The following is a 27,785-nucleotide window of genomic DNA, read 5'->3' as shown; positions in this document are numbered from 1 at the left end:
GCCAGTTAAACCTCCGGTATGCCCATGGGATCTGAATTTGGTTCTCTCGGCCTTACAGGGCCAACCATTTGAACCTTTGCATCTGGCTTCTTTAGCTCTCTTGACTAAAAAGCTGGTCTTCTTAGTAGCCATATCCACGGCTAGAAGAGTATCAGAATTGGCAGCTCTTTCCAGTAAAGAGCCGTATTTAATTATCCACAAGGACCGGGTGGTTATGCGTCCCAGCGGGTCCTTTCTACCTAAGGTGGTTTCGGGTTTCCATCTGAATCAGGATATAATCCTACCATCCTTTTTTCCGAATCCTCAGTCCATAGAGGAAGAGTCTTTACACACTTTAGATGTGGTTAGAGCAATCAGTCTTTATCTTCAAGCAACTGCTCAGATAAGGAAAACTGACTGTTTATTTATTCTGCCGGAAGGCCCTAGAAGGGGTCAGGCAGCGTCAAAGTCCACTCTCTCAAGGTGGATCAGACAAGTTATTTCTCAGGCCTATAGCTTAAAGGGGAAGATTCCTCCTTTTCAGGTGAAAGCGCACTCTACTAGGGCTGTCAGTGCCTCTTGGGCAGTGCATCACCAGGCCTCCCTGGCTCAGATCTGTAAGGCTGCGACTTGGTCATCAGTCCACACATTCACCAGATTCTATCAGGTGGATGTCAGAGGGCAAGAGGATATCGCCTTCGGGCGCAGTGTACTGCAGGCTGCAGTTTAGGTCCTCAGGTCCCTGGCGGTCTATTTTTATGATCTGTGTCTCCCTCCCCTCAACCTGAGCATTGCTATGGGACATCCCACTATGTAATGAAGCTCCTGTGTCCCGTGATGTATGATCAAGAAAATGGGATTTTTATATACAGCTTACCTGTAAAATCCTTTTCTTGAGAGTACATCACGGGACACAGGGCTCCCGCCCCTCTTGGGTTTTACGTGGTTTCTTATTGCTTTGCTACAAAACTGAGGTGCCTCCCAGATGGGAGGGGTTATATAGGGGAGGAATTCTCTTTAATTAGGGTCAACCAGTGTCCAATCACCAGAGGTGCCTATATAACCCACTATGTAATGAAGCTCCTGTGTCCCGTGATGTACTCTCAAGAAAAGGATTTTACAGGTAAGCTGTATATAAAAATCCCATTATTTTAACAAAGTAACAAAACAGTTAAAAGTTAAAGTTAGAGTAGCACAAGAAACCTGTCACAAGCCAGTGCAATTCAAACTGAACACATTATTAAATATGCAATATTAGGGGTTACTCCATATTTAAAGTATGTGTTAAAATGATCCAGAGATAGAGCCCCATGAAGTAAAAGCAACATCTACAAGCTTTTCCTGCCAAGCATAGTTCAATCTCATACTGATCAGTAAAGTTGGCCTTCACAATTAATAATCAATAGGAACAATCTAGGGACAAGCTTTCATTTTGCAGAAAACCCATGAGATTTGATTACTGGTATATCTTTGGATCTTCAGATGCTTTTGACATGTGGTTTTCACTGAAGGTAGATCTCACCACTGCTCACTTTAAATTCTCCAATTTTGTCACAGATTTAAATATTCCTGATCGGTAACATTGTAATGTTTTGCGATTCGTTCCAAAATGTTTAGAAACAAGAAGACTTTTCTGTCTGCCTGGAATAATTCTGCCCCTAAAATCTATCTTGGGTAGTCTTCTACCCAAGATAAGAAGGAACCCCACACTGTTTAAATATGTAACTGAACTATTCTTGTTTTACTTTTGAAAATTTAAATAAAATCTTTAAAATGAATAAAAAAAAAAAGGATATCCTAAACTTCCCCTATCAAACACATTGGAGTAGATTTACTAAAGGCAAATAGACTGTTTGCTTTGCAAGGGAGGTTGCACTTTGCATGGGGATTTTCCCCAGAGCTTACTGAATGATGTAAAGCTGACTTCCATCTTGCATGTCATTGGGTATTCTTTGCGAGATGAAACTAAGCTCTGCCACAAATTTCCCATGCAAAATGCAACTTCCCTTGAAAACTGAACAGCCCATTTGCCTTTAGTAAATCAACCCCATTGAGTCAGTTACTGTACTTTTATTTTCATGCTAATACTGTTTTCCAGGAATTGCCTAAAAACTAAACATTAAAGAATTAGATACAAAGAACACATTTTCTTTTAAAAATAGAAGCCATTGGATTAAGTATAACAAACAGTCCACTTTGTTCCACATGCAGGTGCTGGAAATGTAATCATTGGTGAATTGGTGTCAGTGTGTTTTCAGTTGGTTTGAATTGACCTGGATTATGGTCTTGCTGGAATCTTGAGACCTCCATTTCTTTCATGATTCATTTCACTTTATTTCTATAATCAAGAATTTATGTTCTGCTTGTTTGGATTGATTATTTTTATGAGAGATGAAAATTAAAGTGGTTGTAAACCCTCACATATACACAGTGAAGTGAATAGCCTCAGATGATACACAGAGATTAAACAAATCCTCCTACATATGTTTTATTTGTATATCTGCAGTTTTCCCTTTTCTACGCTCAGGGCTGGACTGGGACAGAAATTTGGCCCTGGACTTCATCCAGACCGGCCCACTTACATTTTGAGTGTCCCATCAGTACCCCCTTAGATCAGAGTGTCCCATCAGCACCCCCTTAGATCAGAGTGTCCCTTCAGCACCCCCTTACATCAGAGTGGCCCACTGAGCCATCAGCCCACCGGGAAACTCCCAGTAGTCCCGATGGCCAGTACATGCCTGTCTACGCTCTTTGAAAAATGCTTTCTTCCTCATTCAGCTGTGGGTGGGGAGTCTGTAACAAATAGATTGTACACTTTGGTAATATTCTCTAGAGCTCAGTATATAGTTAGTCAGTTTGAAAAAAGACACCAGTCCATCTAGTTCAACTAATAAAAAATAAAATAAAAAAATTATACAATCCCATATACACAATCCTATACCCACAGTTGATCCAGAGGAAGGTAAAAAAGCCCAGCAAAGCATGATCCAATTTGCTACAGCAGGGAAAAAAAAATCCTTCCTGACCCCCCCCCCCGAGAGGCAATCAGATATTGCCTGCATCAACTTTACCTATAAAATGTTAGTACTCAGTTATATTATGTAAACCAAGGAAATAATCCAGGCCTTTTTTTAAACAATCTACTGAGCTGGACAGAGCCAGCTCTTGAGGGAGTCTATTCTGCATTTCCACAGCTCTTACTGTGAAGAAACCTGTCTGTATTTGGGGATGAAATCTCTTTTCCTCTAGATGTAAAGGGTGTCCCTTTGTTCATTGTGTTGACCTTAAAGTGAATAACTCAAGTAGTAAAGGCAGTCAGCAGAGCTTCTACACATTCTCTAAGCTTTGGGGATAATTATCTTGCAATGTGAACAGTCTATTTGACTTTAGTAAATCAACCACAATGGAAGCAAGATTCCTAGTGCACTGTACAGACCAGTTATTCACCCAGATACATCCGATCATTCCCTCCCCTGAGGAGTATACAAGCAATTATGTCTAACACAGCCACTTCAGGAGCCCAGTTTAGTTTGATATGCAGACACCTGTGCACAATGGCCCAGAAAATACAACAATGCATTACAGTTTGCTGATATTGTCTTTAAAAAGCAATTCAATCCAGAGAGAAAAGGGATACTTGTGCATTGGCATCTGATTTTTAACTCCTACTTCAAAAGTATTAAAAGGTAAAAAATAGGATCATGCTGAAGATAAACTGGAGGACACATTACAATTTCAAAGGTCAGGTTTTATTTTAACATTGAAACCAGTTGTGGCATTCCAGCAATGCTGCCAACAGAAACCAAGATAAGTGACAGTGTTAGGTAATATTTCATTATTGTTTTTGCCACATGATTTTTCCCACATGTAGCAGGATGTGTGACTATGCTGCTGTTTGTAATCCCACCAGGTTTTGTTAAAGTGTTTTTGATGAGATTAGCAATTTTTGATTCCCAGTTTGAAGACTCAACCTGATTTCAACAAATCCAGCTGAAATTAATATTCAAAAACTTTTATTTTTCAAGATTTTTTTTACCATGATTGTTCAGCAGGCTTCTCCATAGTGCTTTGCAGTTTTTCCAGCTTCCCTTTCAACCTCCTGTTAACTAACCAAGCAGGAGGAGACCTGTTTAATCCTTGTGACAACTACTCTGATGAGGCACTGATGTGCTATTTACAATCAATACCTTTACCTGCTTTGACTCGAAAGGCCCGCTTAGAATTAGATGCACCCTTCACATTGGGAAAGTTGAGGGGGGCGGCCGTTTTTTTTCCCCACTTGTAAAATTATCGGGGATGATGGTATCCCCATGGAGGTATACACCCAACATGGGGAGGTTTTCTACCCAAACTATTAGAAATGTTTAATACCTCCTTGAAGGTGGGACAGCTACCTACATCATGTCCAGGGCAAATGTTATTCTGTTGTTCAAGCCAGGGAAAGATCCAATAGACCCGAGTTCTTACAGACCCATTTCTTTATTGCAAAGTGATGTAAAAATTCTGGGAAATGTTTTGGCTGTGAGGGTGAACAAAGTAATTTTATCTATTGTCCATTCAGACCACAGCAGGCTTCATACCACATAAGTCCACTGCTACTAACCTTAGAAGACTCTTTCTAAATATACAGACACCAGCTGATAACATTGGGCATAGAGCCCTGCTATCCCTTGACGCCAATAAGGCATTTGACAGTGTCAGCTGGTGGTATCTCTGGGCGGTATTATCTAAATTTGGATTTGGCATCAGCTTTATCACTTGGACATGCTTATTATACAGCTCCCCGCAAGCCACCATATGGGTGTCTGATAGGATGTCACCTGTCTTTGCACTAAGCAGGGGGACTGGGCCTGGATGCCCCCTGCCCCCCCTGCTCTTGCACTTGTCATTGAGCCCCTGCTGCCCAGGTGCATAATTGCCCAGATTTAGATAGGGTGAATTGTATGAGAAGATCATGCTTTATGTTGATGATATGCTACTTTTCCTGGGGGACATAACTATTTCCCTAACTAAGGTTTTGTCCATTATCTCAGATTTTGGCCACTACTTATGCGCTCCTTCAAAAGGTGCGGAATAAGTCTAAACAATTGCAGCATGTAAAGGAGTTCACAATCTACAGCCCGATCTGGGGAAATAAAATGCATGATGAACTGGCTAAACTCCAACAGGAGCCTAGATGGCTCTTTCAAGGGGTAACTCACCTCTCACATATATTTCACAACTGAAATTACTTTCCTTCTCAGACTTACAAAGTGGGTTTGCATTTCCCTCCAATATGTCATTCAACTGCTGTTAGGGCACAGAGTGAGGCGATAGAGTGGATACAATCCCCTACCCCTATATATACTGCTCAGAGCGCATTATACTCCTGTAAAACTTCACAAAATGGGAAGACTACATGACCTGCTAAATGTAATCTGGTTCCTGGTGACCTTGTTCATCTCCTCTGGCAGTGCCCTAAGCTCCATAAATATTGCAGTAGGGTTTTTGCCACACTCAATGGTGTCTTTCAAACAACTGTTCCCCTGGACCTAATATGCTGCATACTAGGTGCTCTGGAGGGGGTGATCCCGGAGGAGATGGCAAGGGTTGCTTTCTCTCGAGCCCTGTTCCAAGCTAGGAAAACTATTCTTATGGGATGGAAGTCTGCCACCCCACCATCTTTTAAGTCTTGGATACAACATATGGGAAACGCTCTAAAGCCCCATACACACTATCAGATTTTCTGCAGATTTTTTCCTTCAGATTTATCAAAGCCATGTAGTGTAAGGGTCTGCTTGATTGCATACACATTCAAACTCCTAAGGTTTGACCTCATATTATATGATTTTGGTAAATCTGGAGGAAAAAATCAGCAGAAAATCTGATAGTGTGTATGGGGCTTTATCCTTGAACGGTAAATATACCAGCACAGGAGGAGGCATGACAAATAAGACAAACCGTGGGCACCCTGGATTGATACACCAGGGCTAAGTGCAGAAACCTTATTCTGATGAGGTTTCTGCAATGCCTGTAAAGATAAAGGTTCATGTGGGTACTGAATGTATGGTTGGTATTCTAGTTTTCCTAAAATACAAGAAGGGTCTTAATACCTGTATATTTGCTTTAACGGTACTATTTCACGACTGTAGGTATGCTTTGTTGTTTCAGTGACTTGGTAATTTTATTTTTATTTTCTATTATGATGCTCCTGATCTTGTAATATATTACAACACGACAAACTGAATTGTATTGTTGCATATTTGCTATATGTCTTTTCCCAATAAAAACTTTTGATTTAAAAAACAAAAAAACAAACAGGAGGAACCCTGCTCTTAGACTCAATCTGAACACATAGCAATGCTGCTTTAGTTTCCAACGATGCACTATTGCTTTTTATTCCATATCGTCCACTTACTTCAAAGTTATCAGTATTACTGCTGAAAGCCTTTACCATTGCCCGCCACAAAAAGACTTCTTATTTTGCAACATCCTTACACCTCATTATCAGTATTCCTTCATCAAGCAGGTCCCCTCAAATGTCTATTGGTAGAGTAATATTTTAATTCTGAAAAAAATCTGTTGCAAATTAAACTTTCTAGAGAGAGTGCTATTGCTACTTCTAATTCTGCAAATGCCAGTTTCCTGGCAGTCATATTTACGTTCTTGCCTCAATGCTTTGGGTTCCATACCTTACTTAAAGATATACATATTTGTTCAAAGTCGATGATTTAAAGTTTTTTTTTTTAAATAATAAAGATATTATATTTATCTGCTCAGTGCAGTGGTTTTGGGCAAAGTAGCCCCAAACCTCCTCTTCAGGGGACCTCAGCTGGTGCTCTCAGATCCTCCTGTGGAAAAAATGATACACACTCTGGTTGTTGCACTTAAAATCTCTTAATTTTATTGAATAGCCACAGTTAATAGATTAAGTCAGTTGCTGCGTTTCAGGCTAGAAGGCCTTAGTCATAACCAGCCTTATAGGCTGAAATGCGTCAACTGACTTAATCTGCATTTGTTCACTGTGGCTATTCAATAACATGAAGACATTTTAAGAGCAACAACTGAAGTGTGGATAATTTTTTCCACATTACTCTACTCAGCCAGCAACTGTGGATGGAGCACCTGGGAGCTCTGCTATCTATGTAGTGTATGGGTAGTAACATTCAAGTGCCCCCATAGCAAGCCGTTTGCTATGGGTGCACTTGTGCAGGCGAAATCTTGAGCCGGGCTGTTTCCATCCATAAACGCACATGCATCGCTGCTTGGCCCGCAAACCACTTCCTCCGCACATGAGTTGTTTGACACACGTCCTCTTCACAGGACTCAGAAGCAGCAGCAGGAACCACTGGCTGAGTCCCGGGAAGAGGAATAGTGCAGTGCAGTATTATAAACAGCACTTTGCAGAGCCTGTAAATCCTTTTAATGGTCTTGATGTAAAACTGATGTCTAGAGGAGTAGTTTTAGTAAATACACAAGGGGTCTTCAAACTATGGCTCTTCAGTTGTTTAGGTACTACAATTCCCATCATGCTTAGTCATGTCTGTAAATGTTAGAGTTTTACAATGCCTCATGGGATGTGTAGTTCCACAGCAGCTGGAGGGCTGTAGTTTGAAGATCCCTGAAATACACATTCTGGTTTGGGTCTTTAGTGACCCTCAGTGGTTCCTATTTAATAATACCAGGTGTAAGGAAAATACCTTCATGAAAAGTGGTTACACCAATGTGCAAGAAAATAACAATCACTTAGACATGAATCACAGCCGCAGGTGTGTGCAGCCTATTGCATTAGGGTGTGCACCTCAAAGCTCAAACGCATATGTGTGTGTGCATGTGTATATATACGGAAGGTGTTAGTAGAGCAGTGAATGGTGTCATAAGGGCAGATATTGGTAGTGTCAGTAGGGCAGTTACAATATTATTTTATTAATATTTAGCAGTTTTTTTAGGAGAAAAAAAAGATTTTTTATGTTATTTGGTGAAATATCAGGGGTCTAAACATTGGAAATATGCACCACACAGGGTGATTAGTGTGTGCCCAGGCACACCCGGCACACCCTGTGCGCAAGGCTATGATCACAGCCATGTTACAAGGTGCAGAAGGCAACACATTACATCTCTTTAGGAAAATATGCATAAGATCCATATCATATTTGGGGTCTATGAAATTGTAATTTCACTCTGTCTAATAATACGTTGGTTGTCAGACTGTAAAACATGGTCATATGGAAACAAAGATATAGTTAGTATAACTGACATTAAGAAAGTATCTGCAGGAGCATCATAAAAACCTCAACACCCCTTCAATGCACCCCTTGGACACTTTGGTTATGTTAATTCTGTAAATACCCGCTTCGGGGACCTGATAATATCTCTGCAATTCATAGCTTGGAGTTATTGACACCATGGGAACTATGAAGGCATGTTAAGAGTCATTTATGAGAACCATGGACTTTATAATTGGTCGACAAGGGTATAGGTAAGAATTAAACAGTTCAGATATGTTAAATATGCAAATAGTTCAGTAATAAATAGCGCATAACACAAGCAGGACTGTAGGCAGAGAAGGCTTGCTGGTGCTTGAGGTGCACCGCTGCAGATTTAAGTAGAGCAGCACTGAGACTGGTATGTATCAGGAGCAGGTCAGAGCAGGCCAAGTGAGTCTGCTAGCACAGAAGGGTCAAGCAGAAGTGTAGTCTAGACAAACCAGGTCACACATGAGTAGATCAAAGTCCAAATGATACACAATCACAGCAAGAAGAGAGCAGGGTCAGAGCAATCAACCTGGGTCAATCAAGAACACACAAAGCAGGATCCATTTGCATGAGCAGAGGAGGAGGAGGAGTATAAAACAGTTTTTTTTAAACATGGACACAAAAATCTGGCCCATCACTGTAATTTTTAGGTAAAAGCTGTCTCAAGTGAGTTTTACTCAGGCCTAAAGTGAAAACCCAAATCCTGGTACTGACATTAATATTAGATTAGACCGGTCTGCTATCAAATTGCATGAAACCAAAGACTAGGCACATTTCATTAAAGTGGTTGTTAACCTACTATATGATGATCATGCCATCCTCTCTGTTATATAACGCTATGTGCCATGTGCCTGTGCTGTATAAAAAAAGATGCAGATTATACCGTATATCAGATCAGCTCCCAGTGCTCACGTGACTTCTTGGCTCTCTCCTCTCTCTGGCTGACAGCTATAGTGGGCGGGGCTGAGCACTGCCGCTGATGTCAGCCAGGAAGGAGGGGAGGAGAGATGAGAGAAATCTGAGGAATCATGTGAGCACCGGGGGATTCCTAGTGCCTTTTGTACTCCCCAGGCTCTATACTGTGGGGGCTACTGATGATTTATTGACATATTTTATTGGTTGGCTTATTAGTGTTGATGTTATATCAGCTTTTATGCAAGCTTTTTATGTACCTGTGCTATAGAAGTCACATATGTATATGTTATGATACTATTATGTTTTTTGATTTGTACATTCATATTTCAGATTAAACCCTGATGAAGATTCCCACTAATGAAGATTTGCTGAAATTGAAACATTTTGGGGTCTATATTATAATCATCAGTGATATAAGTAACTGAGTTAAAATAAACGGAGTTACGTAACGCAGTTACTTTAGAGGGTAATGAGTAATCTAACTGATTACTCTTCCCCTCATGGTAACTCAGTTCCCATTACTTGGGCGGCATTACCTTAATTACATCTATCGCCCAGGAGGCCCCACCGTGGCCGCACTGCCTGGCCATTCGTTCCGCCGCGGGGAGGGGGGCTTTCGCCCGCTGAGCTGAGAAGAGGCTGAGACTCAGAGAGACTGTCTGGACCGCCCCATCCCATCCCATCTATCCAGAGAGAGAGAGAGAGAAAATGTAGGGAGGCGGGGTGGACACTGAAAAATGAAGTTGACTTTCTGACACCAATCGAGTGAAAGGGAGGGTCTCTCTCCCCATGAGGAAAGGCATCCTTGGTGGCATTCAAGTAAGTGACTGATGATTCGAATTGCAGTACAATTGATCCATCCCAAGTCCTCCACCACCTCTGCTTCTTACTGATCCCATCCCTACCCATCCACCATCACTTCTACAACAGAGGTGATAGGGTAGGGATGAGATCAGTGATGGTGGGGGATGGGATCATTAAGAGGCAGCGGTGGTGGTGGTGGGAGAGGATGGCACCACCACCGCTGCCACCCCCCCAAGTACCACACTGCCTGCCTCCCCCCCCAGTACACCACCGCTTCCACCCCCTAAAGTACCACCGCTGCCCCCCCAAGTATACTACCACCACTGCCACCCCCCCAAGTACATCACCACCACTGCCACCCCCCCAAGTACCACCGCTGCCACCCCCTCAAGTACCAACGCTGCCACTCCCCTCAACATTTGGGTTCAAATAAATACCAAATGTTCTAAAATACTGTATATAGTGTTTTTATTCCTCAATCAGTTAATATCTTTGATATTAAAGATGTTATAGAACGTAATTACAATATAGAATATTTTTAAAAAGTCACAGTTACTTTGCTGAGTAACTAATTACTTTTCCAATGTAGTAATTGAGTTACTAACGCAATTACTTTTTGGACGAAGTAATATGTAACTTAACTAATTACTTTTTTAAAGTAAGATGACCAACACTGATAATCAGTATATAATATATAATATTGTGGCTATTGTAAGAGCCTTTTTGCAATACATAAACAAAAGGATGGCCTTTATCTACTATGCAACACTGAGCCATTTTTGAGCATCTAGACCTATCAGTTGGATTGTTTTTATTACAGTTTCTCATTTTTTATTCTGATGTTCAATAAAAATGCTTTTGTAATTAAAAATTTTTTTTTATGGTTTAATTGGTGACTAAAAAATCCCAGTCCATGTTTTTTTTTTGTTTTTTTCATTCTCTTTAAACATTGTTAGGGATGTGTCACCCTGGCAATGATCAAACTATCTATTAGAATTAAAAAATATATATATTTGGAGGTTCAAAAATATTTTCTAGAAAACAAATGCAGATTTTATCATGTGTGACAAAAATTTCAAAATTGCCCTGGTAAAAAAGTAAACTCTCTAGCAGTGTCTAAGATGGTAAGATCTCTGCTCTTGAATTATTGACTCCACACACCTGCTGTGTTAATTTGAAGTTTCCCACTCTATTGAATTTTATATGCTTTAAATTACTGTAATCTTCTAAAGAAGAATGTAACAGAAGGAGCTTGGGCTAACGGGCCAATAGAAAGAATCAGGAACAACGCAGGGAGCTCCCGCTGTTTGAGTATTCAGGAAGTAGAAGAAGCCAATGGTGGACTCAGCCAGGCTGCATCTTTGACTAAAATATCACTTTTGGATGATTTTCCTCTCTATGGGTATTAGAGACATGGATCCGTTTATAGTTGTGGTCTCTGCTACACTGGGTGCTATTGTATTGATACTAAAGAAAACTTTCCTATCAGTAAAAATATATACATCTTACTTGCAATGTTCCGATATTGTTGCTCTCGCCATGGGTCCTCTGTCTACCCAATCATCTTTGGTTACCTATATCAATAGATAAATGTCAAACATGACTATACATTTGTGAGCATCTTCCACATATACAAAAAGTGTATAGTCTAATAAAGTTAACTTTTAGAAATAAAATATTGTAAAATGTTAGTGAGATCATCCACAACTTCCTGTTTTAGCACTGATTTGTGGTCCTTACATAGATTATCTATGGCTGAGAAAAAGCAACTACAGGCATACCGCACTTTAAGTACACAATGGGGTTTATTTACTAAAGCCAGAAAGTGCAAAAATAGGGCTCACTTCTGTATAGAAACCAATGAGCTTCTAACCCCAGCTTGTTCAATTAAACTTTGGTAATAAAACCTGGAAGCTCATTGGTTTCTATGCAGATGTGAGCCTGATTTTTCACTTTTTAGCTTTAGTAAATAAACCCCATTGTGTACTTAAAAGTGGGGTATGCCTGTACTTGGGGATATGATAGCACTGTCCCTTATTTCTACCTGGCTCACTGCAGTTATTAGAGGTAAGAACCTCAGTCTGACCAGCCTATACACACACACACACATACAGTATCTCACAAAAGTGAGTACACCCCTCACATTTTTGTAAATATTTTATTATACCTTTCATGTGACAACACTGAAGAAATTACACTTTGCTACAATGTAAAGCAGTGAGTGTACAGCTTGTATAACAGTGTAAATTTGCTGTCCCCTGAAAATAACTCAACACACAGTCATTAATGTCTAAACCACAGGCAACAAAAGTGAGTACACCCCTAACTGAAAATGTCAGCATTGGGCCCAAAGTGTCAATATTTTGTGTGGCCACCATTATTTTCCAGCACTGCCTTAACCCTCTTGGGCATGGAGTTCACCAGAGCTTCACAGGCTGCCACTGGAGTCCTCTTCCACTCCTCCATGGTAAAATTGCAGAGCTGGTGGATGTTAGAGACCTTGTGCTCCTCCACCTTCTGTTTGAGGATGTCCCACAGATGCTCAATAGGGTTTAGGTCTGGAGAAATGCATGGCCAGTCCATCACCTTTACCCTCAGCTTCTTTAGCATGGCAGTGGTTGTCTTGGAGGTGTGTTTAGGGTAATTATCATGTTAGAATACTGCCCTGGGGCCCAGTCTCTGAAAGGAGGGGATCATGCTCTACTTCAGTATGTTACAGTACTGTTGGCATTCATGGATCCCTCAATGAACTGTAGCTCCCTAGTGCCGGTAGCACTCATGCAGCCCCAGACCATACTCCCACTATAGTTTCAAAGTTAGTCAAGTCCATCCAGTTCAACTATAAAAAAAAATAAAAAAAAATAAAACAATCGTACAATCCAATATACCCTATTCTATACCCACAGTTGATCCAGAAGAAGGCAAAAAACCCCAGCAGAGCATGCTCCAATTTGTTACAGCAGGGAAAAAAATTCCTTCCTGATCCCAGAGAGGCAATCAGATTTTTCCTGGATCAACTTTACCTATAAACGTCAGTATCCAGTTATATTATGTACATTTAGGAAAGTATCCAGGCCTTTCTTAAAGCAATCTACTGAGCTGACCAGAACCACCTCTTACTGTGAAGAAACCTTTCCATATTTGGAAATTAAATCTCTTTTCCTCTAGACGTAAAGAGTGCCCCCGTGTCCTTTGTGTTGACCGTAAAGAGAATAACTCAACACTCAGATCCTTCTCCACTATGGATTCCCCCAGTTGTACTCCCCCTAGCATGTATGATGCATGCATATTCTTAGCCCCCAAGTGCATAACTTTACATTTCTCAAAATTAAACCTCATTTGCCACATAGTCGTCCAATTAGACAGAGCATTGAGGTTGGCTTGTAAATTGGAGGCATCCTGTAAGGACGTTATTCCACTGCATAGCTTGGTGTCATCTGCAAAGACAGAAATGTTCCTTTTGATTCCAGACCCAATATCATTTATAAAGATATTAAAAAGTAAGGGTCCCAGCACTAAACCTAGGGGTACACCACTGATAACCTTAGACCATTCAGAGTAAGCATCATTAACCACTACTCTCTAAATTCTGTCTTTTAGCCAGCTTTCTATCCATTTACAAACTGATATTTCCAAGCCTGCAGACTTTACCTTACAAATGAGCCGTGCGTCTTGAACTGTATCGAACACTTTTGAAAAATCCAAGTATACCACATCCACAGCCACCCCCCTGTCCAAGGTTTTACTTACCTCTTCATAAAAAGAAATCAGGTTTGTCTGACAACTTCTGTCTTTCATGAATCCATGCTGTCTGTTGCTTAAAATGTTTTTTTCCAGCAAGAACTCATCTATGTGGTCTTTTATTAAACGTCCAGTATCTTCCCGACTATAGAAGTTAAACTAATGCCGCTTACACACGACCGGACTTTTCGAGGGACTAGGTCCGACAGACTTTCGGCGGAGTTCTGACGGAGTTCTGACGGACTTTCCGAATGAACGGACTTGGCCACACACAATCACACCAAAGTCCGACGGATTCGAATGTGATGATGTACGACTGGACTAGAATAAGGAAGTTCATAGCCAGTAGCCAATAGCTGCCCTAGCGTCGGTTTTTGTCCGTCGGACTAGCATACACACGAGCGGATTTCTCTGTAGGAACTGGGTTCGGCGGAGTTTTGGCGGAAAAATTTGAAACATGTTCCATTTCTAAAGTCTGTCAGACTTTTGCAAATCAAAAGTCTGCTGCAGCCCACACACGATCGAATGGTCTGCTGGAATTGTTCCGTCGGAATTTTGATGTTGAAAAGTCCGGTCGTGTGTACGCGGCATAACAGGTCTATGGTTACTTGGTAAAGACTTTGATCCCTTTTTAAATATAGGCACCACATTGGCCCTGCACTAATCCAGTGGTACTATTCTCGTCATTAATGAGTCCCTAAAAATTAAATACAATGGCTTTGAAATTACAGAGCTCAATTCTTTTAGGATCCGTGGGTGGATGCCATCAGGTCCAGGTGCTTTATCCACCTTTATTCTGTCTAAATATTTCTGGACCATAGCACTTTTGAGCCATTTTGGATCATTTGGGGCTGTGTCACCACCACCCCCATTATGGACATGAGCTCCCCCATGCTCTTTTGTATACACAGAGCTGAAGAAAGTATTTAATAAATTAGCCTTCTCTTTGTCCCCAGTCACCCATTCTAGATTATTTTGTAAAGGGCCTACATGCTCAGACCATGCTTGACTGTAGGCAAGACACACTTAGTCTTTGTACTCCTCACCTGGTTTCTGCCACACAAGCTTGACACCATCTGAACCACATACGTTTATCTTGGTCTCATCAGACCACTGAACATGGTTTCAGTAATCCATGTCCTTAGTCTGCTTGTCTTCAGCAAAACAGTTTGCAGGCTTTCTTGTGCATCATCTTTAGAAGAGGCTTCCTTCTAGGACGACAGCCATGCAGACCAATTTGATGCAGTGTGCGGTGTATGATCTGATCACTGACAGGCTGACCCCCCACCCCTTCAACCTCTGCAGAAATGCTGAAAGCACTCGTACGTCTATTTCCCAAAGACAACCTCTGGATATTACGCTGAGCACGTGCACTCAACTTCTTTGGTCGACCATGGCGAGGCCTGTTTTGAGTGGAACCTGTCCTGTTAAACTGCTGTATGGTCTTGGCCACCGTGCTGCAGCTCAGTTTCAGGGTCTTGGAAATCTTTTGATAGCCTAGGCCATCTTTATGTAGAGCAACAATTCTTTTTTTCAGATCCTTACAGAGTTCTTTTGCCATGAGGTGCCCTGTTGAACTTCCAGTGACCAGTATGAGCGATAACACCAAATGTAACACACCACATTTACACCCGAGACCTTGTAACAATAATGAGTCACATGACATTGGGAAGGAAAAATGTCTAATTGGGCCCAATTTGGATATTTTCACTTAGGGGTATACTCACTTTTGTTGCCAGTGGTTTAGACATTAATGGCTGTGTGTTGAGTTATTTTGAGGGGACAGCAAATTTACACTGTTATACAAGCTGTACACTCACTACTTTACTTTGTAGCAAAGTGTTGTCACATGAAAAGATATAATAAAATATTTACAAAAATGTGAGGGGTGTACTCACTTTTGCGAGATGCTGTATATATTTTTATATTTATTTACATATTTGTTAGCCCTGACATGCTAAAGAAAGCAAATATGTGCAAAACCATTAGCCAATCCCTTAATAAACAATTTAGGCCGGCCTCTCACTGGCATAAATCTTCAGTCTGGAAGTTGTGCACCCAGTATCAGAAAGCCTCTTTGGTTCCCTTTACTGAAAATCAGAATGTGTGTTCCAACTTTGAGAACAAGGAGTAAACCATTCCTGTGAGCAGTGGTGGCCTGTCAATAGGGGACCCCTATAAGTGCAGCAATTCCAGAAATAGGGTGAAATCAATTGATCGCCTATCAATCGGCCAACGCAACTATCAATTGTCAGGTAAATTTATTAGCAACCCTGTCTAAACATCAGGGTGCAACACCAATATTATATGCTACAAGGTCCTGCCTTACAAGTCTATCCATAATTGCATACTAGCAGGTCCACATTTAATCATAATGATATACTACCAGATCCTGCCATACATCTCTATCAACTAAGATGTGTTCCTCTCTCTTTAATTTGGAGGGGGTGGGGGGGATTTGTAGTTCACAGAAGATTAGCTTTGTTTGTGATTTGTTTCTGTATTGCTAAAATAATTTTTAGCCTGAAAAATTAATTTTAACCTCTTCCCGCCTGCGCTATAGCCGATAGACGGCTACAGCACATGCCTAATTTTCCGGGAGGGCGTCCATGTACATCCTCCCGTTCATGCACTGCCTGCGCACGTGGCTCGCTCTGATCAGCGAGTCAATAAGACTCAGCTGATCACACTAGGTGATCAGCTGTAAGCCAATGACATCTGATCACATGATGTAAACAGAGTCAATAAGCAGTTTTTTTTGCCTCATGTTGAGAGTGTGAGAAAAAAAAGCCAAATATTGTCTGGAGTAAACAGGACCTCAGTCCCACACACCCCATATCCACTGCTGCTAAGCAATGACCACCAGTGCCACATACCAGTGCCCACCAGTGCCACCTACCTTTGCCCATTAGTGCCACCCAATCAGTGCCCACCAGTGCCGCCTCAAGTGCCCACCAGTGCTGCCTATCAGTGCAGCCCATTAGTGCCCATCACTGCAGCCCATTCGTGCCCACCAGTGCCGCCCATCAGTGCAACCTCAAGTGTCCACCAGTGCTGCCGCATCAGTGCTGCTTATCAGTGTAGCCCATTAGAGCCCATCAGTGCAGCCCATTAGTGCCCACCAGTGCCGCCCAACAGTGCCGCCTCATCAGTGCTGCTTATCAGTGCAACCCATTAATGCCCATCAGTGCATCAGTGCCCATCAGTGCAGCCCATCAGTGCTGCCCATCAGTGCCCATCAGTCCTGCCTATAAGTGCCCTTTAGTGCTGTCCATCAGTGCATCCTCATCAGTGCCCACCAGTGCTGCCTATCAGTGCCACCTCACCAGTGCCCACCAGTGCCACCCCATCAGTGCCGCCTCATCAGTGCTCACCAGTGCCGCCTCATCAGTGCCGCCTATCAGTGCCACCTATCAGTGCCCACCAGTGCAGCCCATCAGTGCAGCCTCATCAGTGCACCTCATTGACGTTTCTTCACTAGCAAGTGCCGTGACTGATGGCTCCTGCACGCATGCACGGGAGGGATGGTTCGCGCATGCACAGGAGGGATGGAAGAGGGTGAAGATGGATGCGGGGACAGCGCAGGCTTCATTTGCAGGTAAGTGGCACATAATGAGCTAGTATGTGATGCATACTAGCCCATTATGCTTTTACTTTGCAGGGGAAAAAATAGGAAATAAAACCCATCAGGGTTTACTTCCTCTTTAAGTGCTCAGTAAGCAAGTGGTTAATGCAGCCACCATATTTAAGGACAAGTAAGTTAATTTGTGCAAGGTGGCATTTAAAAAAATAAAAACTTGGAAAATCTGAATGCAGCCTGATTGATTCTGAGAAATATTGTAGCTGCTAACTTTTAATATAAGGGCACTTACCTGTCCAGGGATCCCGCAATGTCCTCACTCGAGCCTATTCTTCAATCGACTTCGGATGCAGGCACCAGCATCTCCAGTAAAGGAAACTGTGCAACTTCCTAGCCGGTTTCCTACTGCATATTAGAGATTTGTGAATGGTCCCATAGTCTTCTGGGACCTGTGATGTGTCCCAGAAGACTGCGGGGAAAGGAGGGGGGGTGATGAACTTCTGGCTCAGTTTGCTGTAGTGATCTGAGCTCGAAAGTGGGAGCGGGCACCTGTCAAAACTAGGTGCCTGCTTCCCCCAAAAAGTGCTAAATGTGTCAGTGGAGGGTGCAAACAAGTAGAGCTTCCCCTTTTGGACAAAGCTTTGCCTTAAGGAGGTCTAAAGTGTTGGAAAATTCCAGTGTTACCTGGTCAATCAGGAAGGTATTTTTGCACACACTACTACAAGGGTCAGCAGTAGGTCCAGCATTAAAAATTAAAGGCAGATATCTTCCCACTCATCATTGGGCAATCTACACCTTAGGGTAATTTAAATCTCAGTTTGAGTCTTACTACATGTTTAAATAATATCAATACCTACATCCAATATATACAATACTTCAGGCTAATTGAAAATTTTAATGCCATCCCCCAGACTTCTAGGAGCCATGCAGCCTCCACTCCTGTGCCAGCAAACAGTAGAAGTTACACAAGAGGAATTCCTTGTACTGCAGGTGTGTACTGTGCACTAAGCATTGCCGAAGGCTGGGAAACCCAGAACATCTTACACATCAGATATGTAATGTGCCCTGGGGTCTTCTCATTATGATACAATCTAGGTCATAAACCAAGCAATCATTTCTATGTATGCTAAATAATGTCAAATATTATTACAACTTGTGCTATAAGAGGTTTGTTTAGTTATGCAGGTAACATGGATAAAAACAACATTCATAATCATAAACCCCCTCTATGTGTGTTAGTAAAGACCACCGTCAAGTATGTAGGATATATAGGTATAAGGTTTGATTTAAGTCCTTCAGCTGTATAGGTCAGCATCCATAATTCTTTCAAATAAACAAAAAATACCCCTCTGTGTCCAGTTTCACCATACACAGTGCACTTATTTAAAGCGGACCTCCACCCTCATGAGTTCCGCTCATCTGATCCCTCCCCCACTCCGGTGCCACAATTGGCACCTTTCGGGGGAGGGGGTGATCCAGGTATATGCACCCACTTCCAGGACAAGCTACCCGCAGCTAACCGCAGATGCCCCCCCCCCCCCCCCCGTTGTGTTCTGGGAAACACACAGTTCCCAGGACACAGCGGGGACCAGTGGAGATGCGCAGCGCAACTCGCGCATGCGCAGTAGGGAACCGGGCAGTGAAGCCACAATGCTTCACTTCCCGATTCCCTGACAGAGGGTGGCAGCGGGGGCAGCAGAGAGACGAGCGATTGCTTGTCATCTGCCGCCGACATCGCTGGACCCTGGGACAGGTAAGTGTCCATTTATTAAAAGTCAGCAGCTGCAGTATTTGTAGCTGCTGGCTCTTAATATTTTTTTTAAAGGTGTAGCCCTTCTTTAATCACGAATACTAGTTTGACAACAACTGAGCATCAGCTGACTAGGCTTTGGGGATCAATTCACTAAAGGATTTTCATTCAAGGTGAAGGTCTCTTGACTCACTTTTTGGAATTATTGCATGAGATAAAAAGAGAGTCAATTCATCAAGGTAAAATATTGAATATCGCATTAGAAACTTATGCTATATGCAGGCGACATGCTGGTGCTGCTGGGGGACACAGATACCTAGTTGGGAACAGCCATGGCAGTAATTGCAGACTTTGGTACCTATTTGGACCATCAATTCTCCAAGTTTGTATTGTTACCCTTAATGCTGCGTACACACGATCAAACAAGCGGGTGGAAAAGTCCGGGAAACTGAAGTCCGCCAGACAATCCCCCCGTGTGTAGCCTCCGGCATACTTTTTTGACCCGAAGGACAATCTGGCCGTGTGTATGCCAGTCCGCCGTACTTTTGAAATGAACGGACTTTTCCCGCCCGGAGAAAAGTCCGCTCATTTCGAGCGGGTCTCCAGGTAGACGGGGCCCGTGAAGGAGACGCCGCTGGCCCCGCCACCTGGTATGGACTTAAAGGGGAACCTCAACGCCGAAAAAAAAAAATCGGCGTGGGTGTCCCCCCCAAGTCCACAACAGACCCTTGTCCGAGCACGCTACCCGGCCGGCCAGGAAAGGAGGGGCGAGCGCCCCCCCTCCTGAGCCGTACCAGGCCGCGTACCCTCAACATGGGGGGTGCCTTGGGGAAGGGGGCCGTGCGGCCCCCCCACCCCAAAGCACCTTGTCCCCATGTTGATGAGGACAAGGGCCTCTTCCCGACAACCCTGGCTGTTGGTTGTCGGGGTCTGCGGGCGGGGGGCTTATCGGAATCCGGGAGCCCCCTTTAATAAGGGGGCCCCCGGATACCGGCCCCCCACCCTATGTGAATGAGTATGGGGTACAATGTACCCCTACCCATTCACCTGTAAAATAAAGTACAAACAAAAACAGAACACACAAGATGAAATAGTTTATTGCACAGCTCCGGGGGTCTTCCGTCTTCGGGGGTCTTCTCGCCGGACTCCTCCGCTATCTTCTTCTAGCTCTTTTGCTAGCGGAGGAGCCCGGCATTCTTCTTCGTCGCCGCGGCCTCTTCTTCCGACTTCGGGGGTCTTGTCCCCCTCTTCGGTTCTTCTGCCAGGCCACCGCGCCTTCTTATAGCTCTTTTACAGGCGGTGGCCCAGTCTTCTGTCGCCGCCGCCGCCGAAGCCTTCCGTTCTTCTTCTTCTCCTTCTTCTCCTGGAGATGTTGACTCGAAGCTCTCTCCGGCCGCAATGCCAGGGATGCGCTGCGACTTATATAGGGACAAGGGGCGGGGTCATCAGTTGATGTCACATGGGTTGATGTCACATGGGTTGATGTCACATGGCGACAGTCTCAGCATCCTCCAGGACTGTGACATCGCAAGGGGGCGGTGTCACCATGTGACATCAACCCATGTGACATCAACTGATGACCCCGCCCATTGTCCCTATATAAGTCACCGCAGAGCACGTCCCTGGCATTGCGGCCGGAGAGAGCTTCAGTTCAACATCTCCAGGAGAAGAAGGAGAAGAAGAAGAAGAACGAAAGGCGGAGGCGGCGGCGGCGACAGAAGACCGGGCCACCACCTGTAAAAGAGCTATAAGAAGGCGCGGTGGCCTGGCAGAAGAACCGAAGAGGGGGACAAGACCCCCGAAGTCGGAAGAAGAGGCCGCGGCGACGAAGAAGAATGCCGGGCTCCTCCGCTAGCAAAAGAGCTAGAAGAAGATAGCAGAGGAGTTCGGCGAGAAGACCCCCGAAGACGGAAGACCCCCGGAGCTGTGCAATAAACTATTTTATCTTGTGTGTTGTGTTTTTTTGTACTTTATTTTACAGGTGAATGGGTAGGGGTACATTGTACCCCATACTCATTCACATAGGGTGGGGGGCCGGTATCCGGGGGCCCCTTATTAAAGGGGGCTCCCGGATTCCGATAAGCCCCCCGCCCGCAGACCCCGACAACCAACGGCCAGGGTTGTCGGGAAGAGGCCCTTGTCCTCATCAACATGGGACAAGGTGCTTTGGGGTGGGGGGGCCGCACGGCCCCCCCTTCCCCAAGGCACCCCCCATATTGAGGGCACGCGGCCTGGTACGGCTCAGGAGGGGGGGGGGGCGCTCGCCCCTCCTTTCCTGGCCGGCCGGGTAGCATGCTCGGACAAGGGTCTGTTGTGGACTTGGGGGGGAACCCCACGCCTACCTGGAGACGCGCTCGAAATGAGCGGATTTTCCTCCGCGTGTGTGGGCGAGTCCGTTCATTTCAAAAGTAGGGCGGATAGTACGGCGTATTAGTCCTCTGATAAAGTGCCGTGTGTGGGCAAGTAGCCCGTTCGGAAAATCCGACGGACAGTCTGGCGGGAAGTCCGCCAGTCTAAGTCCGTCGGATAGTCGGCTACGTGTGCACGCAGCATTAGCCCCATACACACGATCAGAAATTCTGCCAGCAAAAGTCGGATGAGAGCTTTTGGTCAGAAATTCCAAACGTGTGTATGCTCCATCTGACTTTTGCTGGCAGAATTCCAGCCAGCAAAAGATTGAGAGCAGGTTATCTATTTTTCAGTCTAAAAAAGTTTGTCTGTACAAATTCCGATGCGCAAAATTCCTACGTGTAGTGCCCTCTACTTTTGGGTAGGTGCTTAGTGGTGTTTTTTTGAGTATAGGAGACAGAGACAGATAAATTTAGCCAGGGTCCTACTCTTTACTAGGCCTGGTTGTTTATTTGGGGAAGGGAGTGTCAAAGTAGAAGGGGGTGTGGCTACCTACACTTGGACTCAGGGATACCTCCTCTTCTTGACAGTAGATTTTGCTGGAAAGAGAAGATGGACTGAGACCTGAGTGGCAGGAAGCCCATGTGAGAGAATTGACCAATGGTTAATTACGACGGACAATGGGAGATCTCTCATAAATAGGGGGGTCACATGCTCTGGAGGGGAGAAGTTTGAGGTCCAGAGGTTCAGGACCGGAGGTCCGGGAGTTCAGAGATCACGGAGCCTCTGGGAGGAGGATGAAGGCCCAGGAATTCAGAGATCCCGGAGCCAGATAGCCGGAGGCGAGTCCAGGGAGGCCGAAGTCTGGCCCCAGGAGGAGAAGTCATCATGCAGCACTGGAGGGAGACCGGGCGTCCCATGCGGGGATGTATGGAGGAAGAAGTAGGAACTAAGTGGAAGGTAAAAACTGGGAATTGACTTTCTGTGAGTAGAACATGGACTGTGATTGGGGGAGAGCAACGGGAGTGCAACCCAGTAGGACTAGCTTGCAACTTAATACTGTGTATCCAAGGACCACAGTATCCAGCACTTTTCCAGGACTGAGGGAGGTTTGACAACACAAGTCATGGAAATAGGCAGTGTGGCCTGTGACTTCGGGGGTCAACATCCACAGCATTATTCAGATTGATGCTTATCTGTCTATATTGGAAGTGCAACCTGAGGAGGCTAGGAATTGGAACCAGGAAAGGATTGCTATAAGGGACTTAACTAACAAATGCAATGGTTACAGATTAGTACCCTTTTTGATTTAAAGCTGGGGTCGGATGGGGCATCTCATACACTCTACTGAACAGCCCACCGATTTATGCCCAGAATAAAGCTTTATAAAATCCAGAGTTGACCGTTTGGTGTCATGTAATTGCATGGGGGGACTGAAAGCGGAACCATCTGACAAAAGGTAATGAACAAACTCAGCAGCCCTCATGGGGGTACTGCTACATACGCATGTTCGGAAACAATTTGACGCATGCTCGTAAGCATTGAACTTCATTTTGTCGGCTTGTCGTAGTGTTGTACATCACCGCGTTCTTGATGATTGAAAGTTCAGAGAACTTTTGTGTGACCGCGTGTATGCAAGCCAAGCTTGAGCGGAATTCCGTCCGAAAAACCATCCAAGTTTTTTCCGACAGAAAATCCACTCGTGTGTACGGGGCATTAGAGGGCATAGTTGATCCCTCTCTGCACACATTCTGCCCCATCCCAGTAGTTGTCTGCACAAATGCTACAATGTTTTTATGATGTTTTTTTATGATGATATTTTTCTAAATAAAATATGAATTTTTATATATTTGTGAACACTTTTTTCTACTTGAGATTACAGTGGTAAACTTTAAAGGTCCATGAACCCCTTTTCCTCCTTCCGGTAGTTGAGTCATTTAAGTATTTAGGTGTGGAGATTTCACCCAATTTTACAAACTACTCCCGTCTTAATATACTGTCCATGAAAAAAAAACTTTGGCTCTCTGTGGCAGGAAGGGCTAACTTGGTGAAGATGATTTTAATGCCTCAACTGCTATACTTTCTCCATAATGCTCCCATAGTACTGTCTCTCAAGCTTTTAAGGACTATTAATTCCATTTTTAGACAACTACTTTGGCGGCAAAGTTCACCAAGGATCCACCTAGAACAACTGTAAAAATCAAAGTAAACCGGGCATGGCATTTCCAAAACCATGGTTGTACTAATAGACCGCTCAACTGCAGCACATGTTGGAGGGTATGCTTAAAGTGGTTTTAAAGGTAGAAGGTTCTTTATCTTAATGCATAAAAATAAAAATCCTTTTGTGTGCAGTAGCCCCACTCAGCCCCCCTAATACTTATCTGAGCCCCATCTCTAGCGATGTGCACGAGTGCCTTGGCCGCCCGGAACTCTCCTTTTCTCCTTTTTGATTGGCTGAGACACAGCAGCAGCGTCATTGGCTCCCGCTGTTGTCAAAGTCAGCTAGCCAATCAGCAGAGAGAGGGGGTAGGACCAAACTACAGTGCCATGTCTGAATGGACACACAGAGCTGTGGCCCGGCTTGGGTGCCCCCATAGCAAGCTGCTTGCTGTGAGGGCACTCGACAGGAGAGAGGGGTCTGTAGCGCCAGTGAGGGGTCCAAGAAGAGGAGGACCTGGGCTGCATTGTGCAAAACCACTTCACGGAGCAGATAAATATAACATGTTTGTTAATTTAGGGGGAAAAAAACAAGACTTTAGTATCACTTTAAACTAGGGTCGGCTGTTGAAGCTCGGAATTCCTCCCTGTCCATTATGCTTCACCACACTAGATCAGCGTCAAAGTTTAGAATCGCAATTGTACACTAAACACATCCGTCTTGTCCCCACATATAGGTTAATGCACAAAATCTGGGGTAAGGACAAACAGCTGCAAGGGGCAACTAGGTATACAAAATTTAGCCCTATTTAGAATAATACTGCTTACCCAGAACTAGCGAAACTTACTTATGCTCCTAAGTGGGGTGCTTATGGTATGACACACTTCTTTGTAGACTTTGTACAGTCTACCACAATCCGTGTATTTTTACTATTTGCAGCAGTCCCATGAAGTACAGGCACAATATCTGCCCTCTGACCTTTCTCTTTCCCCAACACCTAATTTTGGGCTGTTGCAGCACAGTGAATTGCAGAAGGGCCTTATTTCTAAATTTCCTACTAAATATCTATTTGGAGGCCTACCCCTGTAAGGCCATGGATTTGTGGGAGTCCAATGTGGGAGACATGTCCAGTGAACAATGGAAAAATGCACTTTGAAGCAGTGCAAGCTAGTTTTCAGTGTTTATTGAAATTCTCAGCGTTAATTGCAATTGTACCTTTTATTGCCAAGTTCATTATACCCCGGGGAAATTGTTTAAAATGAGGCTCTTGTCAGAACCAGTTTGTTTAACCACTTGTTTACTGGGCACTTAACCCGCCCCCGCCCAGGCCAATTTTTAGCTTTCAGCTCTGTCACACTTTGAATGACAATTGCGTGGTCATGCTACAGTGTACCCATATGACATTTTTATCATTTTTTTCACACAAATAGAGATTTATTTTGGTAATATTTAATCACTACTGGGGTTTTTATTTTTTGCTAAACAAACAAAAAAACATGTTTCATAGTTTCTTATACAATTTTGCAAACAGATCATTTTTCTCCTTCATTGATATGCGCTGATGAGTCTGCACTGATGGGCACAGATAAGGCGGCACTGATAGGCACTGATAAGATGGCACTGATGAGCCCTGATGGGTGGCACTGATAGGTACCACTGATAGATGGCACTGATAGGTGGCACTGATGGGCAACACTGTTAATGAGGCACTGATTGGTCACACTGATAGGTGGCACTGTTGGCACTGATAGGTGGCACTGTGGGCACTGGTAGGAGGAACTGTTGTGCACTGGTAGGTGGAATTGGCAGGTGGCACAGATAAGACTGCTCTCCTTGATTGGGACCGATGTCCCTCTGACAGCCGCTGCTGATCGGCTTTTCTTTTTCTCCTCACGTTATCAGCATAAGGAGAAAAAATAGCCTATTAACGGCTCTGTTTACATCACATAATCAGCTGTCATTGGCTGACAGCTGATCACGTGGTAAGGAGTACAGATTGACCCATTACTTTGATCTGTGATCAACCAAGTCACAGACTCCTTGGTCACAGGGTGCGCAGGCCGATCATGCACGGGAGGACTTCTATTGATGCCCTCCCAGCAAAGTAGGTATGCACTGTAGTCGTCATTCGACTATATCAAGGATCTGAAGGGGTTAAAATGTAGCATAGATCATGGGAATCTCATTCACATACTATGGAGATGTCCCAAGTTACACAGACACTGGTCATCTGTTCTTGCAATGGTCAATAGAGTACTCCAGACAGACATCCCTTCTGTCCGCTGGGAATTTTTGATGATATTATACTAGAGGTCTTTACTAAGGAAACTGTATCCAGAGCCTTGTTTCAGGCACGTAAAAATTATTCTCCTCCACTGGAAAAATACTTCTCCCTCTATCCCTAAAGGAATGGCTAGACCCTATGGGTACTACTTTAAGATATTAAAAGGCTATTTACCAGTACTGTGGATGCCCACTAAATTTGAGAGGGTTTGGGGGGGTTGACTTGATGCACCAGGATTGGCCCCAGCAGACACGATTATAGATAGGATATTGGAATAGAATGCCGTTGGTTACTCAATGCGGGTTATTACTATCTGACTTTGGAGTGTGCAATATTAAAAGAGAAGTATGGGTTGTTGTTTTTTTTGGATATTCATACTTACCTCGGTGGATGCAACATCAGACCGATGCTGCAGCTGTCGCCTGGCCTCTCTGCACTGAGAACCGAGCCACCGAACATCGCCGACTGTCAGTCAGAATCTCTTGAGCTCTGCTCCTTCATACTCATTGGAGCACTGAGCTGTGGAGGGGCGGGAGCAGCCATCTCAGCGGCTCGCTGAGATGCTGAAACTGCCATCAGTCAAGGCAGCTGGCGGATCCAGACCTCCTAATTCAGGATGGCGTGGTGCCTCGACTGATCCGGGTGACGTCAGGGGAGAGCAGACTTCCTGGTGACGTCAGGGGAGAGCGGACTTCCTGGTGACGTCAGGGGAGAGCGGACTTCCTGGTGACGTCAGGGGAGAGCGGACTTCCTGGTGACGTCAGGGGAGAGCGGACTTCCTGGTGACGTCAGGGGAGAGCGGACTTCCTGGTGACGTCAGGGGAGAGCGGACTTCCTGGTGACGTCAGGGGAGAGCGGACTTCCTTGTGATGTCAGGGGAGAGCGGACTTCCTGGTGACGTCAGGGGAGAGCGGACTTCCTGGTGACGTCAGGGGAGAGCGGACTTCCTGGTGACGTCAGGGGAGAGCGGACTTCCTGGTGACGTCAGGGGAGAGCGGACTTCCTGGTGACGTCAGGGGAGAGCGGACTTCCTGGTGACGTCAGGGGAGAGCGGACTTCCTGGTGACGTCAGGGGAGAGCGGACTTCCTGGTGACGTCAGGGGAGAGCGGACTTCCTGGTGACGTCAGGGGAGAGCGGACTTCCTGGTGACGTCAGGGGAGAGCGGACTTCCTGGTGACGTCAGGGTAGAGCGGACTTCCCGGTGACGTCAGGGGAGAGCGGACTTCCTGGTGACGTCAGGGGAGAGCGGACTTCCCGGTGACGTCAGGGGAGAGCGGACTTCCCGGTGACGTCAGGGGAGAGCGGACTTCCTGGTGACGTCAGGGGAGAGCGGACTTCCTGGTGACGTCAGGGGAGAGCGGACTTCCTGGTGACGTCAGGAGAGAGCGGACTTCCTGGTGACGTCAGGGGAGAGCGGACTTCCTGGTGACGTCAGGGGAGAGCGGACTTCAGACCGCTCTCTGCTGAAAGCGGGTCACAGGAGTGCAAAACGGATTGCACTCCTGTGACCCATAGGTGAATCCCAGCCTAAAAAGCTCAGCCTGTACTTCTCCTTTAATGCTCTATTGGCACTGTCATTTCTGTTTTCATCTATTAGCTGGGGCGGTATGTTCTCTTTATTGAGCTCTATGCAGTTGGAAGCTGTAATTGTCTATTTGTTTTCTAGTGTTTTGTACATTCCGATTTTGCATTCTTTTGTGAGTGTTTATGGAACATGTGCTTGAATGTGTTCAAATAAAACCTTTTTACTTTTGGTAAAAAAAAGTAAAAATTTAATGTGAGGTAAACACCGCAAAAAATAAAAATAAAAACCCCAAACAAAATGTGATACATCATTAAAGTCAATTCTCTAAAGGGCATTGATTTGTTATTTATCACCTGGCAGTAGGCAGTCAGTATTGTACAATTGTAAATTTTTAGCATTGTACAAAAAAACAACTCTGCACTAAACAGTAAGTTAAAAGTACAGTAGCATGTATTTGCGTGTATT

The 27,785-nt window shown here is 44.4% G+C and overlaps 1 protein-coding gene across 2 annotated transcripts in view; it reads right to left on the bottom strand.

Annotated features, from left to right (window-relative positions):
- LMNTD2 (lamin tail domain containing 2) overlaps positions 1 to 27,785 on the bottom strand; it is a 93,590-nt gene that overhangs the window by 42,314 nt on the left and 23,491 nt on the right. For both annotated transcript variants that reach the window (XM_077459018.1, XM_077459010.1), the window contains exon 2: positions 11,442 to 11,506. In XM_077459018.1, the coding sequence (XP_077315144.1) occupies positions 11,442 to 11,506 (65 nt within the window). The remainder of the gene's footprint in view (positions 1 to 11,441; positions 11,507 to 27,785) is intronic.

The sequence above is a fragment of the Lithobates pipiens genome, unplaced genomic scaffold (assembly GCF_037356315.1).
Source record: "Lithobates pipiens isolate NorthernLeopardFrog02 unplaced genomic scaffold, aLitPip1_a1.2 Scaffold_10, whole genome shotgun sequence".
Taxonomy (NCBI): domain Eukaryota; kingdom Metazoa; phylum Chordata; class Amphibia; order Anura; family Ranidae; genus Lithobates; species Lithobates pipiens.
The sequence above is the reverse complement of the archived record's forward strand: the minus strand, read 5'-3'. Positions and strand labels throughout refer to the sequence as shown.